Below are 22,568 nucleotides of genomic sequence, written 5' to 3' on the forward strand. Positions count from 1 at the left end.
ACTGCAGACGTCTGTGGACATACTGTAAATTGTATTTGGAGCTATAAAAATTGTCTTGCACGTAAACATTTTTTTGTTGCCCATCGACTTCTGATTTTTAAATGTTTTAGCAGTTTTGCTGATTTTTTGGAGAAGAGAAACAGGACACAGTAGCTCGTCACTAATCATGTCTCCACTCAAATGTCTCTTTTCCAAAGAGAACTTGACAGTATCCATCTAATCAGTTTAGTTGCACTTAGTCTCTGCACTCTCTCCAGCTCATTTATATCCCTCTTAAGGACTGGAGTCCAAAACTGCACTGCATACTCCAGATGAGGCCTTACCAGGGACCTATAAAATTATGTTTTCATCCCTAGAGTTTATGCACTTTATTTGCTTTAGTGGCTACAGAATGACACTGCCCGGAATTAGACAACTTGTCTAGTTCTCCCCTAGATCCTTCTCATTTAAGGAAACTCCCAACACACTGCCATTTAGTGTGCATAAGCTTGCATTTATTAACATTAATCAAATCACTCTGCAAAGTGGCAGCATCCTGGTTAAATGCTATTATGTGGGCCCACAGCAATAACCCTCTCTGTGGACTATTTTTACGAATGAACTTTGTTTAATGATAGAGTTAAAAGCTATATTTGCACTAAATAAAATGAGTCTAAAACTTTTACCTTCAGTCCACAAGCACACGAAGCAGGCAAACAAAAGCTTAAAGGAGAAGGAAAGGCTAAAATTAAGTAAGCTTTAACAGAAAGGACTATATAAATACACCAGTAAACCCTCAAAGTAATGCTGCTCTGAGTCCTCTGTCAAAAGAAACAGCATTTCTTTACTTTTATTGTGCACACATGGGCTTCTGTATCAGACTTCCTGTTTTCAGCATAAATCTCCAGGGCAGGGCTTGAGCATGCTCAGTTTGCTCCTCTCTCCCCCCCCTCCCATCCCTGCTGTAATCTGAGCTCAGAGTTGTAAGTGAGCAGGGAGACACTCAGGCTGGAAGTGATGTCACACCAAGCATATATGGCAGCTGCTATCCTAAACAAACAGAGACAGTGTCTAGAGCTGTTTACTTAGGTATGGTAAAGCATTCTGCAGAATAAATATAGCGTTCTAGTTTGCACTATTGTGGCTAATCTGTTGGCAATAAACTGTCTTGGAGCTTTCCTTCTCCTTTAAATTACAAGTTTCCTTAGAGTTTCAGTAGTTTCCAGTCTATTTTTTTTTTAAAAGGTTTTTATTTTGCATTTTATAACAACAAATAAACAAACATTATATGGCTTGCGGTTCCATCTTCTTACAAAGCTTACATATTTAATACATTTGAGTCCTGTACATTTGTATACACTCTATTTCAGAAAGGTTCTGATTCCGTTAGTCCTAAATCCCTTGAATAGGTGGTGCAGTGAGTTCTGTCACTGTTTGTTTATCCCCCTTTATCCTACGGCTCCTCTATGGCTTCCAGCCAATTTCGCCACACTAGATCATACTTCTGGGGACATCCTCTTGCAGTGTAAGTGAGTTGTATTAGGGGGAGTGTTGCTTTAATCAAGTTCAACCAGCCATTAACTGTGGGGGAGAGGGGGGACATCCAATTCAGGAGGATACATTTCCTGGCATAGAACAGTAATGTACGAAAGAGTATTCTCATGGCCACCCTAGGGGTCACCTCATCTATTACACCGAGAATGCATACGTTTCTAGTCTATTTTTGCCGGCAGATGATTCCAGGGTTTGGGTACTGCTACTGCTGGTCACTGGAACATGTGGGAACAGCTGTGGTGGTTAGAGCTTGGCAGTCTCTTTGATCTTTTGTATAAAAAAGACTGACAATATGGAATTCTTGGCAGCCTCCTTTGCAAGTCAGAAAGGGAAAAGCCCCTGTCATAAATAAAATAGGCACTGATTCTTTCTGCCCAGGGCCAGAACTAGGGGTAAGCAGAAGAGTCACCTGCCTAGGGTGCAATGCTGTGGGGGAGCTGGCAGGTGCCTGTTCAAGATTCTTCTGCCTACCCCTAGTTCGGATTCACTCCCGTCTGCAGCTCTCGCTTTCCGTCACTCGTCCCTCCCCTCTCCTATGCTCTGTCCCTCCCCTTCCTGAGTCCTTGTAGATGATAAACTTGGCTGTAGCAAGCAATGCCAGTCAACAGCATCAAGGGCAAATAAGGTCTTGAGCTTTATTAAAAGAGGCATAGAGTCAAGAAGAAAGGAGGTTCCGGCTAAATATTCAGAAGGGGTTTTTTACAGTGAGAGCTGTGAAGATGTGGAATTCTCTCCCTGAATCAGTGGTACAGGCTGATACATTAGATAGCTTTAAGAAGGGGTTGGATGGCGTTTAGCAAGTGAGGGAATACAGGGTTATGGGAGATAGCTCATAGTCCAAGTTGATCCAGGGACTAGTCCGATTGCCATTTTGGAGCCAGGAACAAATTTTTTCCCCCTCTGAGGCAAATTGGAGAGGCTTCAAATGTGGTTTCTGCATCAACTGGCTGTTAGGCAAGTTAAAATAGAGTTAAAAGATTGAACTTGATGGACGTGTGCCTTTTTCAACCTAACTTACTATGTTACTATATTTTCCTGAAATAACAATGATTAGAGAACAATGATGAGAACAGCCGGGACAGCTTTCAGATGCAGGGACACTTACCGGGGTCAATTTTCCATGGGTACAAAGAACCTTAAATGAATCGTGCTTGCAACTGGGATATTATTTGCATTCTTGGTTTTCCTACTGGTTTCAACATGAGGTACAAAGTACATTTACAATAAACTGTGAAATTGCGAGAGCTGATATTTTAACTTGAATTGTGCTGCAACATAGGCATCCAAACTGAGTGGGCAAAGGGGAACCTGACCCCCCCAAAAAGGGTATCCTTGAAATAAAAATCAGAGCACTAACAAACTTCTGCAGCTTCTCACTTATGGACTTGGTGCTTATAAAAAACATCAGAGAAAGGTGCTGCAGAAGGGAGGAATTATTACTAAACAAGACTGAGGCAAGAGGCAAGTTCTTAAGAATAGCTTAGACAAGAATTTTTGGGTTGGCTATATGTGGCAAGGAGAACACAGATCTGCCCACGCTTATTTAACTTTTGCCATGACACTTGCGGTTAAATAAAAGAGGAACAATATCTTTCAAAATAATTTCCATAACATAATTTAGTAGCTTCCAGTTTGCAGTGGAGCAAGCATTGTGGTCTACAGTTGCTAACGGCAAAAAAATTCCTATTGTGTAAGATAAACCTTTTATTGAAATGTCTTATACTACTTTATAATGTCACTGCTTAAATATCTGCTCCCCACATAGGCTGCCTGCTTTATAGTAAATCATCTTTTTGCACAACGTGTTTGATGTAACAGATTTGCTAATTTGCACTGTTAACACAGGTGGTATGTGAATGTTATTGTTAGTAATATAAATGTATTGCTGCATACATTTTTTAGTATAATATTATTTTAGTATATTATTTTATGGAAGTGATCAAGTGTTGAATATGTATCTGAATGGAAGTTATGTAAAATATGCGATTGGCAGAATGTTAAATAGAAATGTGATTGTGAATTGTGCAAAGTGTGAAGTGCTTGGAAATTGTTGTACATATCTGAATGTAATTACTAGAAACTACCACAAGGTGGTAGTGGTGTCAAACCTATGGTTCAGGAGGTTCCATGCTGGATAGCAGAGGGAAAGCACATGCACAGAATTAAGAGCAGCATATGAACAGTAAGTGTCAGGGTAGTGTTCAATTGAAGAAGGTATTTAAAGGGGAGACACACCCAAAGAGATGTTCACATGCATTTGGATTATGATAGAGATAGGGCACAAGTGTGAAATATTTCAGATAGTCAGGACTATTTAGCATGGGTAGTTAAGACCCCAACAAGGAGGTAGTGGCATATGTGCCAAGGCTAAGCCAGTTAGGGTTGAAGGGGAAGTTATAGGCAAAGGACATCGTGAAGGAGGGGCAAAAGAAAAGTCCTATCCGGAGTAGGCCAGAGGGGCATAGGTCGTATGCCGGACTGGTAGGACTGGAAGGTGTCACAAGAAAAGTCCTACCCTGAAAGGTCAGTGGTGCACTGGTGTGGTGTCAGCCCGGCTGAAGCAGGGAGGTGGTGAGTAACCCTGGAAAGGGATGTCCTTCGAAAGGTTTTGGGAAAACCTCTGTACATTTGGAGTGTCGGCTTAGCCAGCAAAGGAGAAGTGTATTATTGCCGTGGAGTGAATAACCGTATGCCCTGATGTGTGAAAGAGTCCAACTGATGAAAGAAAGTGTACCAAATAAACAGTTCAAGTTTGTTTTATAATCAAGAGTGTGGACTTCAATCCTTGGATCAAGTTGGGTTTCCATGGTGACGGTGTTAACCCCTTCCTACCCTTACAAGCTCAGCTTGGAATATTCAGAGTATTTTTATAGGAATCCACTTTGGAGCACAGAGAGTTGCAATTCATAACTGAGAAATTAGGAAGTTACCTAAACAATTTCTAAGGTTACCTTATGTCTGTGTCTTTGCCTCACATAAAGCGCAGTAACTGTGTTGATTTTGCTGTAGTTGATATGGCAGCCATAATAGTTCATATGCATTATTTTCATGAGGCTTATTATTATTATTACCTATGCCCATCTCTGATATCACTGGAAGGGGTGAGCGTGAGTATATAAAGAACAACAGGAAGCCATGTTACTTCAATATTGTATATTAGGAAAGGATACGGCCAAAGGCAGAATAACAGCAATGATCATTTACTGACACGACCGTATTGTACTGTTTCTACTGCTGCTGATGCTGCTAAATTGTGCAGAACTGTAAGTTCCAAGCAAGATGTTGTCACAGAGCAGAGTGATTTGTCTAAATTGGAAAACTGGGCAGCAAACTGGAAAATGAGGTTCAATGTTGATAAATGCAAGGTTATGCACTTTGGCAAAAATAATATAAATGCAAGTTATACACTAAATGGCAGTGTGTTGGGGGTTTCCTTAATTGAGAAGGATCTAGGGTTTTGTTTTTTTTTGTAGATAACAGGTTGTCTAATTCCAGAGCCCATGGCTGAATAAAGGTTTTTTAAAGAAAAAGAGAATCGTGAGTGGTGCTGTCCATTATACAAGTATTTGGCTAACAACTTTTGAGTGGAAACTGTTGGACTTGCATCAGCGTGAAACAGCTTGAAAGGCACAGGTGCTGACTGGATCACTTTGCTAATTCCAGGCTGTGTCATTCTGTGGCTACTAAAGCAAATAAAAAAGGGCATTAACTCAAGGGATGCAAAAATAATTTTGCCTCTTTAGGTCCCTGGTAAGGCCTCACCTTTAGTGAGCAGAGCCGTTTTGGGAGTCCTTAAAGAAGAACTAAACCCCACTTGCTTCAGCCCCCTCTCACCTCTCCCTCCCCGCACACTGTATTAAATTGTATGATGCCCCTATTTAAAAAAACAGCATAAAATGCAGAACAGCGCGGCAGAGTACCCTGGTGCCATCTTCCTCAGGTCTCTTCACCAACAAGAAGCCTGCAAAAGCAAATGCAGCTGAAGCTGATTATTAAATGGCCCCGACTGCATATGCTCCTACAGGCTCTGTGTAGGCTGAATAGAGCCGAAGAGAATGTGAATGGATGGAAGATGGCGTGGGGCTACTCTGCTGTGCTGCTCTGCATTTCAAATAGGGGCACCTTGCTATGTAATACACGGTTCAGGGAGGGAGAGGTGATGGGGGTGAAGCAAGGCAGTTAAGGGGGTCTGTTGCTCCATAGAGGGTTTAGTTCTTCTTTAAGAAGTACATAAATGAGCTGGAGAGAGTGCAGAGATGTGCATATAAATTGGTTAAGGGAATGGAAGAATTAAATGGTAGACTGTCAAGGTTGAGATTGTTTTCTCTGGAGAAAGGGGACACGATGACTTTTTTTATAAGTACGTTAGAGGGCATTACAGACAGGCAGCGGGAGATCTATTTATCCATTAAAAAGTTCACCGTACAGGAGGCCACCAATTAAGACTAGAGGAAAAGAACTATAATTTGAATCAATGTAGGTGGTTCTTCAGGGTGAGAACACTGAAGTTGTGGAATGTCCAGCTGATTCTGTTAATGCCTTTTAGAGTGGCTTGGGTGATTTCTTGGACAAGTATAATATCCGAGGTTATTGGGATGCTAAAATCAACAATTAGTATAGATATTGGTATATATAGTTTCAGTGTTTGTGTGTGTAAGTACATGCGCTGGGTTTCATTTGGAAGGGTTGAACTTGATGGACTTTTGTCTTTTTTCAACCCAACTTAAATGTGTAACGATGCAAAACATCCTAGGGGAATATTTATCAAAAAGTGAAGTTATAGATCGCCACAGTACTCTAGATTGAAATTCCGCCACTCTCCATTCATTTCTATGGGATTTTTAAAAGAGTATTTATCAATGGGTGAAAGTGAAAGTTCATCCTTTGATAAATACGCCTTTCAAAATCCCATAGAAATGAATGGAGAGTGGCGGAATTTCACTCCAGGGGACTTAGGTGATCTCTAACTTTTTGTTAAATATACCCCCTAATAATTTGCAAAAATTTAAGACTTTGATAATGTCTAGAAAAGGCTACACAAATGCTATAAGGCGTGTAACTACATATTGCATACAGGTAATTTAACAATCGATGTTATTGTAACATTATTTCCAACATCTGATGTAACAAACAGATTGCTTTCTTGATAATATAATCATTGTTATTAAGCTTGTATACTTAAATGAATGTCACTGAGTATATTTGTATAAATAAAAATATTTAAAAATATATATACCCCCTAATATTTGGCACTAAATGTATGGTGTTTTTTCCCCCAAACTCCTGCCATTAAACAGTGTTTGGGATTCTCACTTCTACTGGTTTCATATTTTGTGTCGTTTGCAATGATGTTAATATTTGGGGGGGGGATGCTTCTTTGTAGGTCTAAAAAGTGAGACATGCACAAATGTTTGCACACAGCTTAATTTCAAAAATTGCCATCCACAGGGATGTACAATACTCCATGTACAGATATGATAAGTAATTCTGACAGAAAACATGAGATGGGTCAGAGATTTGACCAGCCACATTTTTATTAGATATTGTTAGTTTCATTTCCTGGAAAGATACTTAATCTAGGCTAAACAGGATTTATGTTTATGGTAATCCTTACAGGAGGTCCATGGTAAGCACTACGCATGCTGGTTTGCAGGGCTCTCCTTATGTATCTGGAAAAGACAGCGACGTCGAGATCCTGCGGGAAAAGGATTTGAGCGATGGTTGTGGAATGTCTTGTCGAGGATCCTTGCCTTGGCTCATTGAGTTGAAGTTGTACGTTCAGATACCTAACTCCATCACGCTCAAATGTTCCTTGCATATCCATTCTAATATTCTCGGAATTGGCAACAGTACGAGCAGTATTGGGAAAACAAAAGTCGGCTCCGACTGTGTTAATGAGATGGGAAGCTTCTGTAAATTGTGCGCGTGACGGTTGGCGGAAATCACTTGCAGGCACTTCGACTGCTGTTAGTACCAACACACGTTTATTTCCAGTATCTTTGACTCTACAGACTTCATCGTCTCCATTGGCACGTTTATGTCGTTTTGGTTCACAGTCGCTAATAACTTTCCCACAGTAATCCCAGTTATCACTGGTATCTGTGTAGCACCAGGTGTAACTGTTACCGTGTGAATCACACGGGTGATCTGTTCGGCATGGCTCTCCTTTTGCAGTTAGATCATTTAATAGTGAGCATTTATCTTCATCTCCATTTACATCTGTACATTTATAGTAATCTTCATTGGACATACACTCACTTGCACACAGTATGTTACTTGAGGTATAGTAACGCTCAAACTCTTCAACTACATGTCCACATTTACTCCAGCCATTATCTGTAAAACACTGCTCATATTCGGAACCTGCGACCTTCTGACAAGATGATAAACACGGCCTGTAATAGGCGTCATAACCTTTCTCTGGGGAACAGTAATCCCACCATCCAGTGTCACCACCTTTCTGTTTGCACCAATAGTAATCTGAGTTTTCTCTTCCACAGGTGCCTATGCAAGTCCCACCATAGCTGGTAGTATAAACTTCCATTGATAAAGCCAAAGGCAGGTGCAGCAAAGCGGCAGTCAGCAGCAAGTCAGCAATAGATCTGAGGAACATCTGTTAAAGAAACATGTAATTTCTTTATTCAGTGGAATTTCATATTTTAATGTAACACTGATACATACAGTATAAGAGTAAATTAAAACCAACACTTTGCCTACATACAGTATTTGTAGCACCAGTGAAGGAACATCCTGCTGAAATCAAGGACAATATCCCACCTCTGGTACCACTCACAGGTCTACTTCAGGGTAGGGTAACTGACAAACTACTCTGCTCAATCTTCCTTATATGGCAAAATAATAGACATATTTCACGCATATCACTGGCATAATGTACTAGGTGAGCCCAGGGATTAAATATATTCTGTCTGGAAATCCTCTATATGATGCGGTGTTTGGCCTTGTTAAATGCTCCTTATATAACCATTATAACCAGATGTTTGTAACTGCAGACTGCAGGTCTCTGCTTTCTATAACGGAGCACAGGCCTCTGAATATTTGTGAACCCAAGAATGCAGATGTGTTGTTAAAATACATCTGACAAAATGAGGTGAACTTTTGGTGAATTTAGGGAAAGAGAAAAATCACACTTTATTAAATGTGCCCCTTTGTGAGCTGAGTTGCCTAAATAAATGCTACAAAAGTGGGTCTTCAACCCCAGAAATCTGGGAGCCTGCACTTTATATGGTACATTATCATGTACAGGGATAGGACCGTGGGAAGAAGTGCAAGGATGCAGAAGAAAACATATTACACAAATTAATTGTATCCATATTTTGGTTTTCACACAAACCTAACAACAGCTTTACTATAAATATATTAAGTAGTAAGTGTTGCACATGTATAGCATTGCCATTCTATTTGTGATACAAACTCCTTGTTTGCCAGGACAGCACTTAGTATTTTCTATTAGAACAATTGCTAGCCAGTGGCTTGTACAATGCGATTCCCTATAGAGTTCTAGTTACAGCTGGATACATACGGTACAGTAAAGTCTCCTTTATAGTTACCCTAAAGGTGGCCATAGACGCACAGATAATATTGTACGAAACAAATTTTCATACGTTATACGGTGAATGAATGGTGAGAAAAGAGTCGACCAATATCGGCAGAAGACTTGGATATCAGTCGGCTTGTCGATCGGCTGGACAGAAAATTTTGATCAGGTGCCTTTAAAGGTACCCTAAACATCGGGCCATTGTTAGTGCTGAATCGTCAGATACAGAGAGAATTCTATTGTTTCTACCTGTAAATCTGACAATTCAGCTCTACACGTGTGTATTGAAATGAACGATCTTTCTATAAGTCTATGGCCACCTTAGGTTTAAGGTTTTCCAATTGTTATAACATTTTTTTGTGGTGCCACCAATATATATATAATACATTTCCCTGACTTCCCTGACACCATTATTTATGGTCCCCTGAAAAATGTAAAATGGGGGTTCTACTGTACATAAAGTAGAGTAAGAACACCAGGAAGAGGTTGTGCACAACTAAATATCACTAGCATAGAATCCATGTTTATACATTCTGTTTCAATACAGGGGGAAGCTGCTTTGTTCCCAGAGTGGCAGAAGTTTGGAGTGTTATTCAAAAATAACAATGTGGTGGATACAGGACAGGGGCAGAAGAGGGTGAGGTGCAATAATATATATTATAATATTATAGATATTTCTATCTATACAGATATATAGAGTGAGGCAGAGGGTTATTAGAGAGAGGTGAGTGTGGGGGTAACTCAACAGAATGAGAAGGGAAAGGGTAAAAAGAGGACAGTGGATATAGTGAGGTCATGGATAGGTGGGGGATTCAATGGAGCAGCGCGGCAAGGAATTGTAAGGGTTGTAGTCAAACCCCACAGCCAACCTGTACCTATTAGACTTACACAGCTATACACAGGTTCATTATAGTCTCTATAACTCAAACACACAGTTTAGTTTACTTTTTAACAGTTAATCAGTTATTTACAATATTAATTAATCCTGTTACATGATTTTTAATTGCTGATGAATTATTAGCACCTAGCACATAGCACTTTATTGGGTAACCCAGCAATGGCTGCCCAATAATTGAAGCAACACTGGGTTAGTAACCTTTAACGAAACTGTTAATAAACTCTGACACTGCTGCACTAATACTTGAATTTTCTTTAATTGGTGGTCAATTGAATAGAGAGGGGTTTTACTTCTTTTCATTTCTATAACACATTATTTTGGTAATCACACCTCTTTCGTTCGGAAAACGTATTGCTTTTTTAGGAAGGTACACTGAACAATTCCTTCTTTATCAAACACACAGTTTGTCACACCTTCTTAAACACAATTGCCCTTACACACATTAACACTAGTAAATTCAAATTAGAATTCAGATTTCTGAGTGTCTAAATACACAGATTCAAATTTGAATCCCTCTAATGTAAATTCCAATGTGAGATTTATCACACCTCAGCCATGGAAACAGTATTCGCCACCTAAAACCTGCCGAGTTCACGTACAAGTCAATGGCAGAGGTCAATTGAGCCATCTGTTAATAGCCTTCCTGACATTCAAGGTTTTTTTCAGGAGAAAAACTTGTACAAACCAAATAGGAATTGAATATGAATATGCTTTGTTTGACCTTTTTGTTTGTGTTGGACCATGCTGTGTTCATGAGGTGGGCGGGGGGGGGGGCTCAAAGGGAAAAGATAACCCCTATTTGTTTGGGTTGGTTTTATTGGCTGATGGAAGTTCAGGGATAAATGTTTTTGAGGGGCTTTGAACGACAGTAGAAACCCATTCACGAAAGCTGATCTACTCTAAATACACATGAGAGGAAGGAACAAGGATGGGGCAATCATACTCAAAAATGCCTGGCCATTAAAGCAAAGGCCCATATACTAAGGATGCTGTACTATGTTATACAATATCAGTCATCAATATCTGCGTGCTCCTGTAACTCTTTTGCATTGCAAAGAAGAATGTACATTGTCACTGCATTTCCCTCTCCTATACATAGATTTCAACATAGTTTTATGCAAGAAAGCCATGCACCCTGTTGTTCATCTGACACTTACTGTTTAGAGCATATGAAGGATTATCTATAATAGTAAATAAATTAAATTATATTTTGGATGTTATCATTAACAACCGCTAAAATTGGTCTTGGCGAGGAATAGCCTGGAAACATTTTAGGATGGTGGAGGTCTTGGCTCTCTAAACTATAAAAGGGGCTGGAGAGAGAGTGAAAGACATAGGGTTTTGTCACCCCAGTTTGGGCCCAGATGAACACGCTGCTCGAGATGTAGGGACAATTTAGACATATCATAGCTCACCTCAGCTAAAAAGCAACCAAGATATTTAAGCTTTATCCCAAGCACAGACTAATGACCCAGGAGACTATGGAGCATGTTTATCAAAGAGTGAAGTTAGAGATCACCACAGTCCACTAGAGTGAAATTTTGCCACTCTCCATTAATTTCTATGGGATTTTGAAAGAGTATTTATCAATGGGTGAAAGTGAAAATTCACCCTTTGATAAAAATGCCATAGAAATGAATGGAGAGTGGTGGAATTTCACTCCAGTGGACTGTGGTGATCTCTAACTTCACTCTTTGATAAATATGCCCCTATATGTGTATGCCAGTTGGGGCAGGAGAGAAATGTGCACAATGCAATAGGGGAAATAGCCACTTCTAGGAGGTTGTCACCATGAATCTTTCTGGCAACATTGTTTTGAGACTCTATTCAGACCACACCAGTTAGTGAAGGTAAGCTTTAGAGGTGGACATGGAGGTCTCCACCAGAAGAGGACTGAAGTCAGCCCTACGTCCTGGGAAGGCTGTACTATTTGGCCTTGACTGTGAAGAAGGGCTGCAAGACAAATTCACTGCTGTTTACTGTTTTTTAGTAATGGTCTGAAAAATATTTATATAAGTGGGATGTACCAGCTATATCTGACCCAGCTACAGCTATAAATAGGGTTGGACTGTACCGCCGGGGCTCTGGGAAAAAAACCCAGGCTTTTGTGAGACCCACCAGCCCGGACCCCTTCACTAATTGAAACACTGCTGCTCTCCCTACCTCCCTCCCTGGCCCCGGTCATTGCCCCGGCCTTCGTCCCTGGCTCTGGTCACTGCTGTGTGAAGCAATAGGTAAGCACTGGGGGCCAGAGGGGGATTGGGGCTGGGATGCGGGGGGCGGACAGGGGTGGCTGCTGGTGGGGTCAGAGAGACTGATGCTATAACACAATTCCGGTTATGTTGGTGTCTCCATCTGAGAATGTAGAGCTACTTGTATATGCAGCACTATACATTCAAACAATACATGAATACAAAGGACAGGGAACAATACAATAAATACATTTTTTGTCCCTGTGCAAAGTTATCTTCAGGGTATTTATCTCCTGTGCGGGAGAGCAGCTTACCGTGAGGGAACAAAGTTGCACAAATAAAAAAAGAAACAAAAGAAAAAAACATCCATTGGGGCATATTTATCAAAGAGTGAAGTTAGAGATCACCACTGTCCACTAGTGTGAAATTTCACCACTCTCCATTCATTTCTATGAGATTTTTAAAAGAGTATTTATTAATGTGTGAAAGTAATCGTTCGCCTTTTGATACACGTGCCTTTAAAAAAGTTATAGAAATAAATGGAGAGTGGAATTTGACACTAGAGGACTGGGGTGATCTTCACTCTTAGATAAATATGCCCCATTGACGTCAATGCATCTGCCAAATTTTTGTTTTTGCAAGTTCTGTGTATATTATATCTAACACATTAAAATCTCCGACCACATCAAAGGAGTTAGACACCACTACCTGCTTAGAGGGTCTTATATTCATTAGTCTTACCTTTATATCCAGAATTATATTCAGTGTAAAAGATCACTTCTCTGAAAATTCTGTTTGCAATCTGATTTAGATGAGAGTAACCTACGGGCTTTATAGAGGCATCGTTTTATCTTTTTTTCAATCATTTACCAGAAAAACGATACCGTTCCAAAAAAAGGTTAGCCAAATTGCACGTGCCAGTTCTTTTTCCGATTTCTGCTTTAATCATCAGTAGAAGATATGTCTCCTGCTTTTGTTGGAAATTAAATTGCTTGGGTTGCGAAGTAATTACAATGTTTAGTCTGGGCATGTTGAATGAGTTAGTGCTGCACGTTATTGTATTGCAACATTTGATGATAGAACTGAAGTTGTATTGAACAAAAGAGTTTTTCGAAATATATATTTCTGCTATAACTGCTATACATACCCAGATAATGGGGCAGATTTATGTGTGAATTTTTGCCTCGGAAGGCTTTGCCACACTTCACGCAAATTTGTCAGACGTTAAATTTCATATAAAGGCAAAAAAATAAAATCCTATTTTTACTTTCTTCAATGGAAAAGAAACCTATCTCCAACATACTTTGATTAAAAAATGTGCACAGTTTTTATAAGAAACCTGACTGTATGCAGTGAAATTCTCCCTTCATTTACTGCTGTGGATAGGAATTGTCAGATGGTCCCTAACTGCTGAGCAGGGAAACAATCATACTTATGAACAGCAGGGGGAGCCCCCGCCTTACTTCCCAGCCATGCAGAACTCAAGCGGCTTTGTTTGTTTCCCTGTAGAGCAGTCGGCGACTGCCTAGTGGTTTTTATTGGATTTTATCTTTGCCTTTACATCCCCTTTACTGTTTCCAACTCCAGCTGCAGGGACAAAGATCATGGAGCCAGATTTAAACAGATAAACTGGGATTCTATTTGGAGGATTATTTTGCTGCAGCCACTGGTTCTGCAGAGTTGGAGAAAGTTTGTATTAAACAATACAAACACTATAAAATCCACATTAGATTACATGACAACACAGGACCCAGTGCAGTCTGTATATTCTGATTATTAATCAGTCTTGCTGTATCGGCTTCTGGCAGATATTATTTGACTTGTGCTGTTTTGATAATTTATGACGATCCCTAAGCAGCCCAGACCTCACTGAGCATGTGCACAATCTTGGTCTTACAAAGGTGTATAACAAAGTTACAAGATGGTGACCCCCTGTGGCCAATTTTGAAAGCATAAATAATTTGTTTGATTAGGCTTGTGGTGCAGTAAGTTTATGTTTGGTATACAAAATACAGCATTTCTAGCATTATTCTATCTTAGACTTTACTTCCCCTTTAATTCAAAGCAAATACGCTTATTCATTAAAATACAGAGTGACTTCTTGGCAGATGAATGCTGGCGAAGTGTCGCCAACGAAAATTCATCAGAGTGAACATTCCATAGCGAACTTTCTGATTAGCGAAACTTCGTTAACACACTTACATTTAGGACAATTTGGTAGGGCTGGTACATAAAGGTCATATATTTGTCTTTATTAGAGATGTTGGTGCAAATGCTTGAAGCGCCTCCTTATTATTACAAATGTCCAAGGAAGCAAAATAAAGACAAAAGAGATCCTCTAATGCCCTAGACATGAGTCCAAATTTGGTATGACCTTCAAATGGTTAAAAAACATAAAAATATATATATATTTCACAGTTACAACTTTTAAACATAATCCTACTTTAAAATATGAAAAAATGGGATATGATGTCACTGAGGAGGACGTAGCTTCATCTTATCAGTTCACCAGGTATAACCTACAGAAGCAGACTCTGGCGAAAAGGGTAAATTACTGTAAAATTCACACTTTGATAAATTTGCAGAGTAATGGTCGTTCGCCTGAGTGAAAATGTGCCTGACAAAAGATTGCAAATTTTCTTAAGCGTTGAGTCTCTTTCGCTAGCGAATTGTCCTCTACGCCTATTTGTAAATTGACGATTTCTCTACGGATTCTCTTTTGGGTGAATTTTAACAAGCGACGGCGACTTTGCCCTAATTTGCCCCAAAATTCTAAGCCAAATACAAATAAACCGATAACCAATTTGCATTGCTCGTAATGTTATATGAAAAAAACTATTGATATTGAAAGCAGCATTGACTTAACTCCTGTTTGTTACTTTGTTATCAATGTTGCAAAAGTCTAAGTTCCCCAGCAAACAAAGCTCTCTTAATCATTGGCCGAGTCTTACATGTACCATCAGTCCAGTGAATAGACAAGGACAGACAAACACTGCTTCCAATAGCAATACAAAATTCACAATACTTAGGGGCAGATTCACTAACTTCGAGTGAAGGATTCGAATGAAAAAAAATTAGAATTTCTAAGTATTTTTTGGGTACTTCGACCATCGAATTGGTTAAATTAGTTCGAATTCGATTCGAACGATTCGAAGTAAAAATCGTTCGACTATTCGACCATTCGATAGTCGAAGTACTTTCCCTTTAAAAAAAACTTCGACCCCCTAGTTCGGCAGCTGAAAGCTACCGAACTCAATGTTAGCCTATGGGGAAGGTCCCCATAGGCTTGCCTGTGATTTTTTGATCGAAGGATTTTCCTTTGATCGTTGGATTAAAATCCTTCGAATCGTTCGATTCGAAGGATTTAATCGTTCGATCGAATGAAAAAACCTTCGATCGTTCGATCACAGGATTTGCGCAAAATCGTTCGACTTCGATATTCGAAGTCGAACGATTTTAGTTCACAGTCGAATATCGAGGGTTAATTAACCCTCGATATTCGACTCTTGATGAATCGGCCCCTTACAGTACCAACCATAGAAACTTTGCAATGAATGTATACGGCAAAATAACATAGCATTCATCTGGCAAATTCTTCATTTGAAATGGACTTGCCCTTTAAGTAGACTCAGGGGCAGATTTATTAAGGGTCGAATCGAAAGTTCAAATCAGCCTTTTTGATTTTTTTTTATGTTCAAAACTCTCAAATTCGAATTGTGAATAATCAAAATCGATCCGAATTTCGATTCACATTTGAATTTTGAGATTTATCAAACCTTGCCCCTTTAAAAATTCAAATTCGACTATTCTCCATGAGTTCATATATAAAGCTGGCCATAGATGTTGAGATTTTTAAAAGATCAGATCCTGATTGTGAGACCACGATCTTTCTCGGAACGATTGTACGATCGTACGAATTGACCATCAACTAAAAAGACCAATTTGCCAGGAAAACAAAGGGGAGCTGCCTGCTTAGCCCTGCAAACATAGATAGATTGCACTGGGGCCGACAACGATTTTTTGACCTGGCCGATCAATTTCCTGACCGATGTCGGCCGAAAAATCGTAAGATGTACAATCGTTCGAATCCCACCAACCGCACGATAATTTCGAAGGATTGGTCAGACTTCCCTAAAATCGGTCGTTCGGCAAGAAGAATCGTCGCCTCTATGGGGAGCTTAAGTCAATGGGAGAGGTCCAGAGACCAATCTGAAGATGTTACTAGCCTTCCTGACATTAGAATTTTTTATTGAATAACCCCCCCAATCGAATTTTACGAGTACACGTATGGGATCTGTTATCCAGAAACCAGTTATCCAGAATGCTCTGAATTACGGAATGGTCATCTCCCATAGACTCCATTATAATGAAATAATCCAAATGTTTAAAGTGCTTTCACAGGTGCATTCAATTAATGACTAATTCATTTAAAGGCAGAGATAATCACAGTGTTGTGTAAAACCTACAATTCTCATAGCAATATACATTCATATGTATCATAAAGACACGTTCTTGTTAAAACATATTACATATGCTAAAAATGTGTTTTTAAATATTGAAAATGGTCAGTATAAAACTACTATGTTGGTGAAAATGAGTGTGATATATTAATCTCTAAGTACATACAATCATAAAATGCAATATATATCACTCCCAGATGTTAAGTATAAACACGTCAATCTTATCAAACAATTGTATATTATAGACAATTACTGTAGTTAATAAAGTTATTATATGGATTATGGAGCATTATTATATAATATCCACAATGTTATCAGCGCTATTATATCACTTATTTAATTTGGTTATAAACTTCATATGCTTATATTTTAGCTCATATTTTATTTTATTTAATTTTATATTATTTTGTTTACACAAAGCTCGAGTGAAGGATTCGAATTAAAAAAACTTCGAATTTCGAAGTGTTTTTTTGGCTACTTCGACCATCGAATGGGCTACTTCGACCTTCGACTACAACTTTGACTACGAATCGAACGATTCGAACTAAAAATCGTTCGACCATTCGATAATCGAAGTACTGTCTCTTTAAGAAAAACTTCGACCCCCTAGTTCAGCAGCTAAAAGCTACCGAAGTCAATGTTAGCCTATGGGGAAGGTCCCCATAGGCTTGCCTGCGTTTTTTTGATCGAAGGATATTCCTTCGATCGTTGGATTAAAATCCTTCGAATCGTTCGATTCGAAGGATTTAATCGTTCGATCGAACGAATAATCCTTCGATCGTTCGATCGCAGGATTTGCGCTAAATCGTTCGACTTCGATATTCGAAGTCGAACGATTTTAGTTCCTGGTCGAATATCGAGGGTTAATTAACCCTCGATATTCGACCCTTAGTAAATCTGCCCCTTAATCAATTATTGTGGATAAAATCTAAAAACAGTTCATATATTTGTTTAGATAACTATTTCATATAGAGCTCAAACTCTCAAAATACCCTTAAAAACTCAGCAATGGCATCTCGTTTTTGACTTTTTTTTTACGCCGGCGGACGTTTTTTTCCGACGCCGGCGACAATTTTTTTTGACGCTGGCGAATTCTCGCGTATTTATTTGCTGGCGGCGTATCGCGCAAATTCGCGCCTGGCGAATATCTGACACTTCCCTGTCTTCATCATCCAATGCATTATTGCCACAGTGTTTTTTTGAATTTTTTGATTTGCTTTGACTCTTTCTATAAATATTTACACTCTCCTCTTTGCCAGTGACAGACTCAGAAGCATTGTAGATTGTGCTTTTAGAAAGGGCAACAACTGAAGCAATTGCTTCAATTCTTGCTCAGAGTAAATATTCTAGATCATCTAAAGTAACACTTAGGTTATTTACTAAACTCCTGATTTATCTCATATTTAAAAAAAAAAACACGGGGAAAAACACTATAAAATCGAGCTAAAGCCAAATCTTCCAATTTTTTCAGACTTTTTCCCAAATTTCTTGATTTTTTGAGTTTTTGCCCAAAAAAACAGAGAATTTTTTGGATTTTCATACTAAACTCAGTGCAAACCACTATATCTTCAAATTGAGATATGCGCCCCTCAAATTGACTTATACAGGACCTTAACAGGTAATAGTGAAGTAGGAGCCTATAGCAGCTATGGTGAAGTTTAGCAATCTGACTTGCAAGAGTCTATTATGCTTAATAATGCTCATACATCCAATACTCAATCAACATATTGTGTTTATTGCCATTGCTCTTTTGTAGAAAAAATGGATATTATTTGTCAGGAGAAAGAGGACTTCAAATAAGATCTTTTTGTTAAAATTTAGCAAAGAAAATTTCCAATCTGGAAAATCTCTTAAATAAATAGGGGCAGATTTATCAAGGGTCGGATTTTTAGGGTTAAAAAACCCTCAAATTCGACCCTCGGAGTAAAATCCTTCGAATCTGAATATTGAGTTCGAAGGATTTTAGCGCAAAAGCTTTGATCGAACGATTCGAACAATTTTAAGCGTTCGGTCAAAGGATTTTTATTCGACCAAAAAAAACTTAGAAAAGTGCTGGGGAAGGTCCCCATAGGCTAACATTGGACTTCGGTAGCTTTAATCTGGCGACGTATGAAGTCAAAGTTTTTTTTAAAGAGACAGTTCTTCGGTTATCGAATGGTTGAACGATTTTTACTTCGAATCATCCGATGGTCGAAGTACCCAAAAAATACTTCGAAATTCGAATATTTTTTTATTCGAACTATTCACTCGAGCTAAGTAAATCTGCCCCATAGTGTTGTTTTTGAAAATGATATCAACAGAATGTAGAAATGTCTGATCATGTTCAATAAAGATTTTGTTCAATTTTGCATATTTTTTTTTTGTTTAAAATAGGTGTTGGGGGCTAATTTCTTTAAGAAGAAAAATGATTCTAGAAATACTTTACAGTACAGGAACAGCATTCCTTATCCATCACCACTAAAGTTTGGACTTGATCCAAATACAGGTCCCAGACATTCACACTAAGGGGCAAATTCACTAAGATGCGAAGTTGCGCCTGGCGCAACTTCGCCGCACTTCGCCAGGCGTAGTTTCGCCAGCGCTTCGCAAATTCACTAAAATCCGAAGTTGCGCACAGGGGTAGCGTAAGGTTGTGGAGTTGCGCTAGCATTGTTTCGCTATATAAAGCGAAGTTGCGCTAGCGAAGGCTAATTTGCATACGGCGCGAAATTCAAATTTCAATGGAGGAACACGTATCTGCACTACAAATGCCTAGAAAACCTTCAAATCTGCAAATAAAATTTTTATTTTGCCCTACACATGTGCCCACTGTCTAGGTAAGTTGCCATGAGTCAGGTAAAGACTTTTTTTGAAACAATCCCTATCTACTCTATTGCGCTTCGCCAGGTCTGAGGTGGCGAAGGAAGTCTAGCGTAAAAGGTAGCGTTCGCTACACTGCGCAAGTTAGTGAATTTGCGTAGTTTCGTCGCTAGCGAAGATTCGCCTGGCGTAAGGTTGCGAAGTAACACTAGCGAAACTACGCCAGCGTTCGTTAGTGAATTTGCGCAGTAGCGAAAATGCCAAATGCTAGCGAATTAACGCTAGCATTCGGCGCTTCGCGCGTTAGTGAATTTGCCCCTTAGAATTTTCATTATACCCCCACCCCAATTATTAGCAAGTCAATTGGAAAACAGGACAACGAGACTGTTACAAGCAGAATAAATCCATTTATTGATGAATGTGATGTAACATTTCAGGGCAAGACCCTTCATCAGACACCAGGGTGTTTTACATGTGATAATGCAGATGTTATATATTGCATAAAGTGTCGTGTGCTTAGCGTATGTGGGACAAACGAGCCGGCCAATAAAGACACAGCTTAACGAACATAAATCCAGCAATTATTAGCCACCCCAGGAGGAGAATTTAAAGAAGAACCATGGGGTGGACAGTAATTATTAATAAAGAAAAGAAACTACCTTGGCAAAAAAAATTTTTGAAAATAGCCATGGGGTGTCCCAACTGAGATGGCAGATACTAGAAAAAGTCAAAATAAAAGTTGGACAGAACAAGACAAAAGTATTACCAAAGTGTGAGTCTTAAAGAGGTTGTTCACCTTTGAGATAACTTTTAGTATGATGTAGAGCAAGTGATATCCTGAGATGTTTTCATTATTTATTATTTGTGGTTTTCGCGTTATTTCGCTTTTTATTCAGCAGCTCTTCAATTTGCATCTTAACCAATCTGGTAACTAGGGTCCAAATGACCTTAGCAACAATGCATTGATTTGAATGAGAGTCTGGAATATGAATAGGAGAGGCCTGAATAGAAGGATCAGAAATAAAAAGTAACAATAACAATACATGTGTAGCTTTACAGAGCATTTGTTTTTTTAGAAGGGGTCAGCGACGCCCACTTGAAAGCTGCAAAGAGTCAGAGGAAAAAGGCAAATAACTATAAAAAAAAATAATGAAAACCAATTGAAAAGTTGCTTAGAATTGGCCGTTCTATAACATAATAAAAGTTACCTTAAAGGTGAACCACCCCTTTAATGGATTTGGGCTCTTCAAACTAAGGACTCGATGAGGAGTTTAACCTGTCTTGCTATCTGTAAATGATGTCAGTTTTATTATTGTAATCATTTTATTTCCATGTATTTGTTTTGAATTACAGAGAAGAATACTGATTTTGAACAAACCAGGAACAGATTCCTCCCCATGATTGACAGGATAAAATAACTAATCACTGCCTCGTTTCAATTTTGTTTCTTATAAGCCTTTGCTTTTGGCTACTTCTCTGCTTATTTTGTTACAATGAATTTGCCCCAGCTTTTGTGCACTTTCAGAGCTAAATTTGGTCTCAATGGACACTGATAACTGGAAGTTTAGGACAGTATGGATAATCACTAGTTTTATTTAAGCTTTAAACAAAACATTTTAGTAATTTTTTTTTTTTTGTACAGTATCTATTACATATGTTCATTTAATGATGTCGCTGGTGTTATCCTATAAGAATTGCACTGCCTTGTTTCCTGATTTTTTTGTCCCCTGCCTCCCTCATATGTTACACATTATTCAAAGGTGCACAGTATGGGGTGTCAGGGTGCACAGACTGAAACTCATCATGATACATTCATCTTTGAGTTTGGATTTTTACCTTGGCAAAGCCCAGCAGGCAGGGAAACACAAGCAAGAAGAGGCACACCTTGGGGCCGATTCATTAACTTCGAGTGAAGGATTCGAAGGTAAAAAGCTTTGAATTTTGAAGTTTTTTTGGGCTACTTCGACCATCAAATGGGCTACTTCGACCTTCGACTACGACTATCGAAGGATTCGAACTAAAAATCGTTCGACTATTCGACCATTCGATAGTCGAAGTACTGTCTCTTTAAAAAAAACTTCGACCCCCTAGTTCGGCAGCTAAAAGTCGAATGTTAGCCTATGGGGAAGGTCCCCATAGGCTTTTCCTAGGTTTTCCTAAGTTTTTTTGATTGAAGGATATTCCTTCGATCGTTGGATTAAAATCCTTCGAATCGTTCGATCGAAGGAATAATCCTTCGATCGTTCGATCGTACTATCTGCGCTAAATCCTTCGACTTCGATATTCGAAGTCGAAGGATTTTAGTTCCTAGTCGAATATCGAGGGTTAATTAACCCTCGATATTCGACTCTTGATGAATCGGCCCCTTTATATCATGACCTGTAAACCTGTCTGTAAAAGACATCCGAGTGTTTGGCACTAAGGGGCAGATTTACATATGGTCGAATATCGAGGGTTAATTAACCCTCAATATTCGACTGCCGAAGGTAAATCCTTCGACTTCGAATATCGAAGTCGAAAGGATTTACCGCAATTAGTTTGATCGAACGAAAACTCGATCGATTAAATCCTTCGAATCGGACGATAATCAATCGATCAAACTATTTTTCTACAACCAAAAAAACCTTAGAAAGCCTATGGGGACCTTCCCCATAGGCTAACATTGAGGTTCAGTAGGTTTTAGGTGGCGAAGTAGGGGGTCGAAGTTTTTTTTTAAAGAGACAGTACTTCTACTATCGAATGGTCGAATATTCGAACGATTTTTAGTTCGATTCGAAGTCGTAGTCGAAGTAGCCAATTCGATGGTCGAAGTAGCCAAAAAAAACATTCGAAATTCGAAGTTTTTTTTTATTCTATTCCTTCACTCGAGCAAAGTAAATGTGCCCCTAAGTGTTATACTGGCATGGTGCAAATAATTCCTGTATATGCATTGAGCACCATTCAGGATTCCCACGTCTACTAGTGTCATATTTTGTGTCGTCTTTTCTTATGTTAGAATTATGGGGGAAGCACTGCTTTGTAGATCTGATAGTGTGACATGCACAAATGCTTGCACATTGCACTTAACTTCCAATATCCACATACTGCCGGAAGTTACAACCACTCTATGTACAATAACTATGTAACATAAA

The 22,568-nt window shown here is 39.0% G+C and overlaps 1 protein-coding gene across 1 annotated transcript; it reads right to left on the minus strand.

Annotated features, from left to right (window-relative positions):
• Positions 1-7,049: 7,049 nt before the first annotated feature.
• On the minus strand, positions 7,050-12,959 carry LOC494811 (uncharacterized; the record flags this gene model as incomplete). The annotated part of the gene is given in 2 exon segments (NM_001094641.1): positions 7,050-8,146; positions 12,920-12,959. A coding segment is annotated over 1 exon segment (1,032 nt). The 3' UTR covers positions 7,050-7,114.
• Between the last annotated feature and the right edge of the window lie 9,609 nt (positions 12,960-22,568).

The sequence above is a fragment of the Xenopus laevis genome, chromosome 8L (genome assembly GCF_017654675.1).
Source record: "Xenopus laevis strain J_2021 chromosome 8L, Xenopus_laevis_v10.1, whole genome shotgun sequence".
Lineage (NCBI taxonomy): Eukaryota > Metazoa > Chordata > Amphibia > Anura > Pipidae > Xenopus > Xenopus laevis.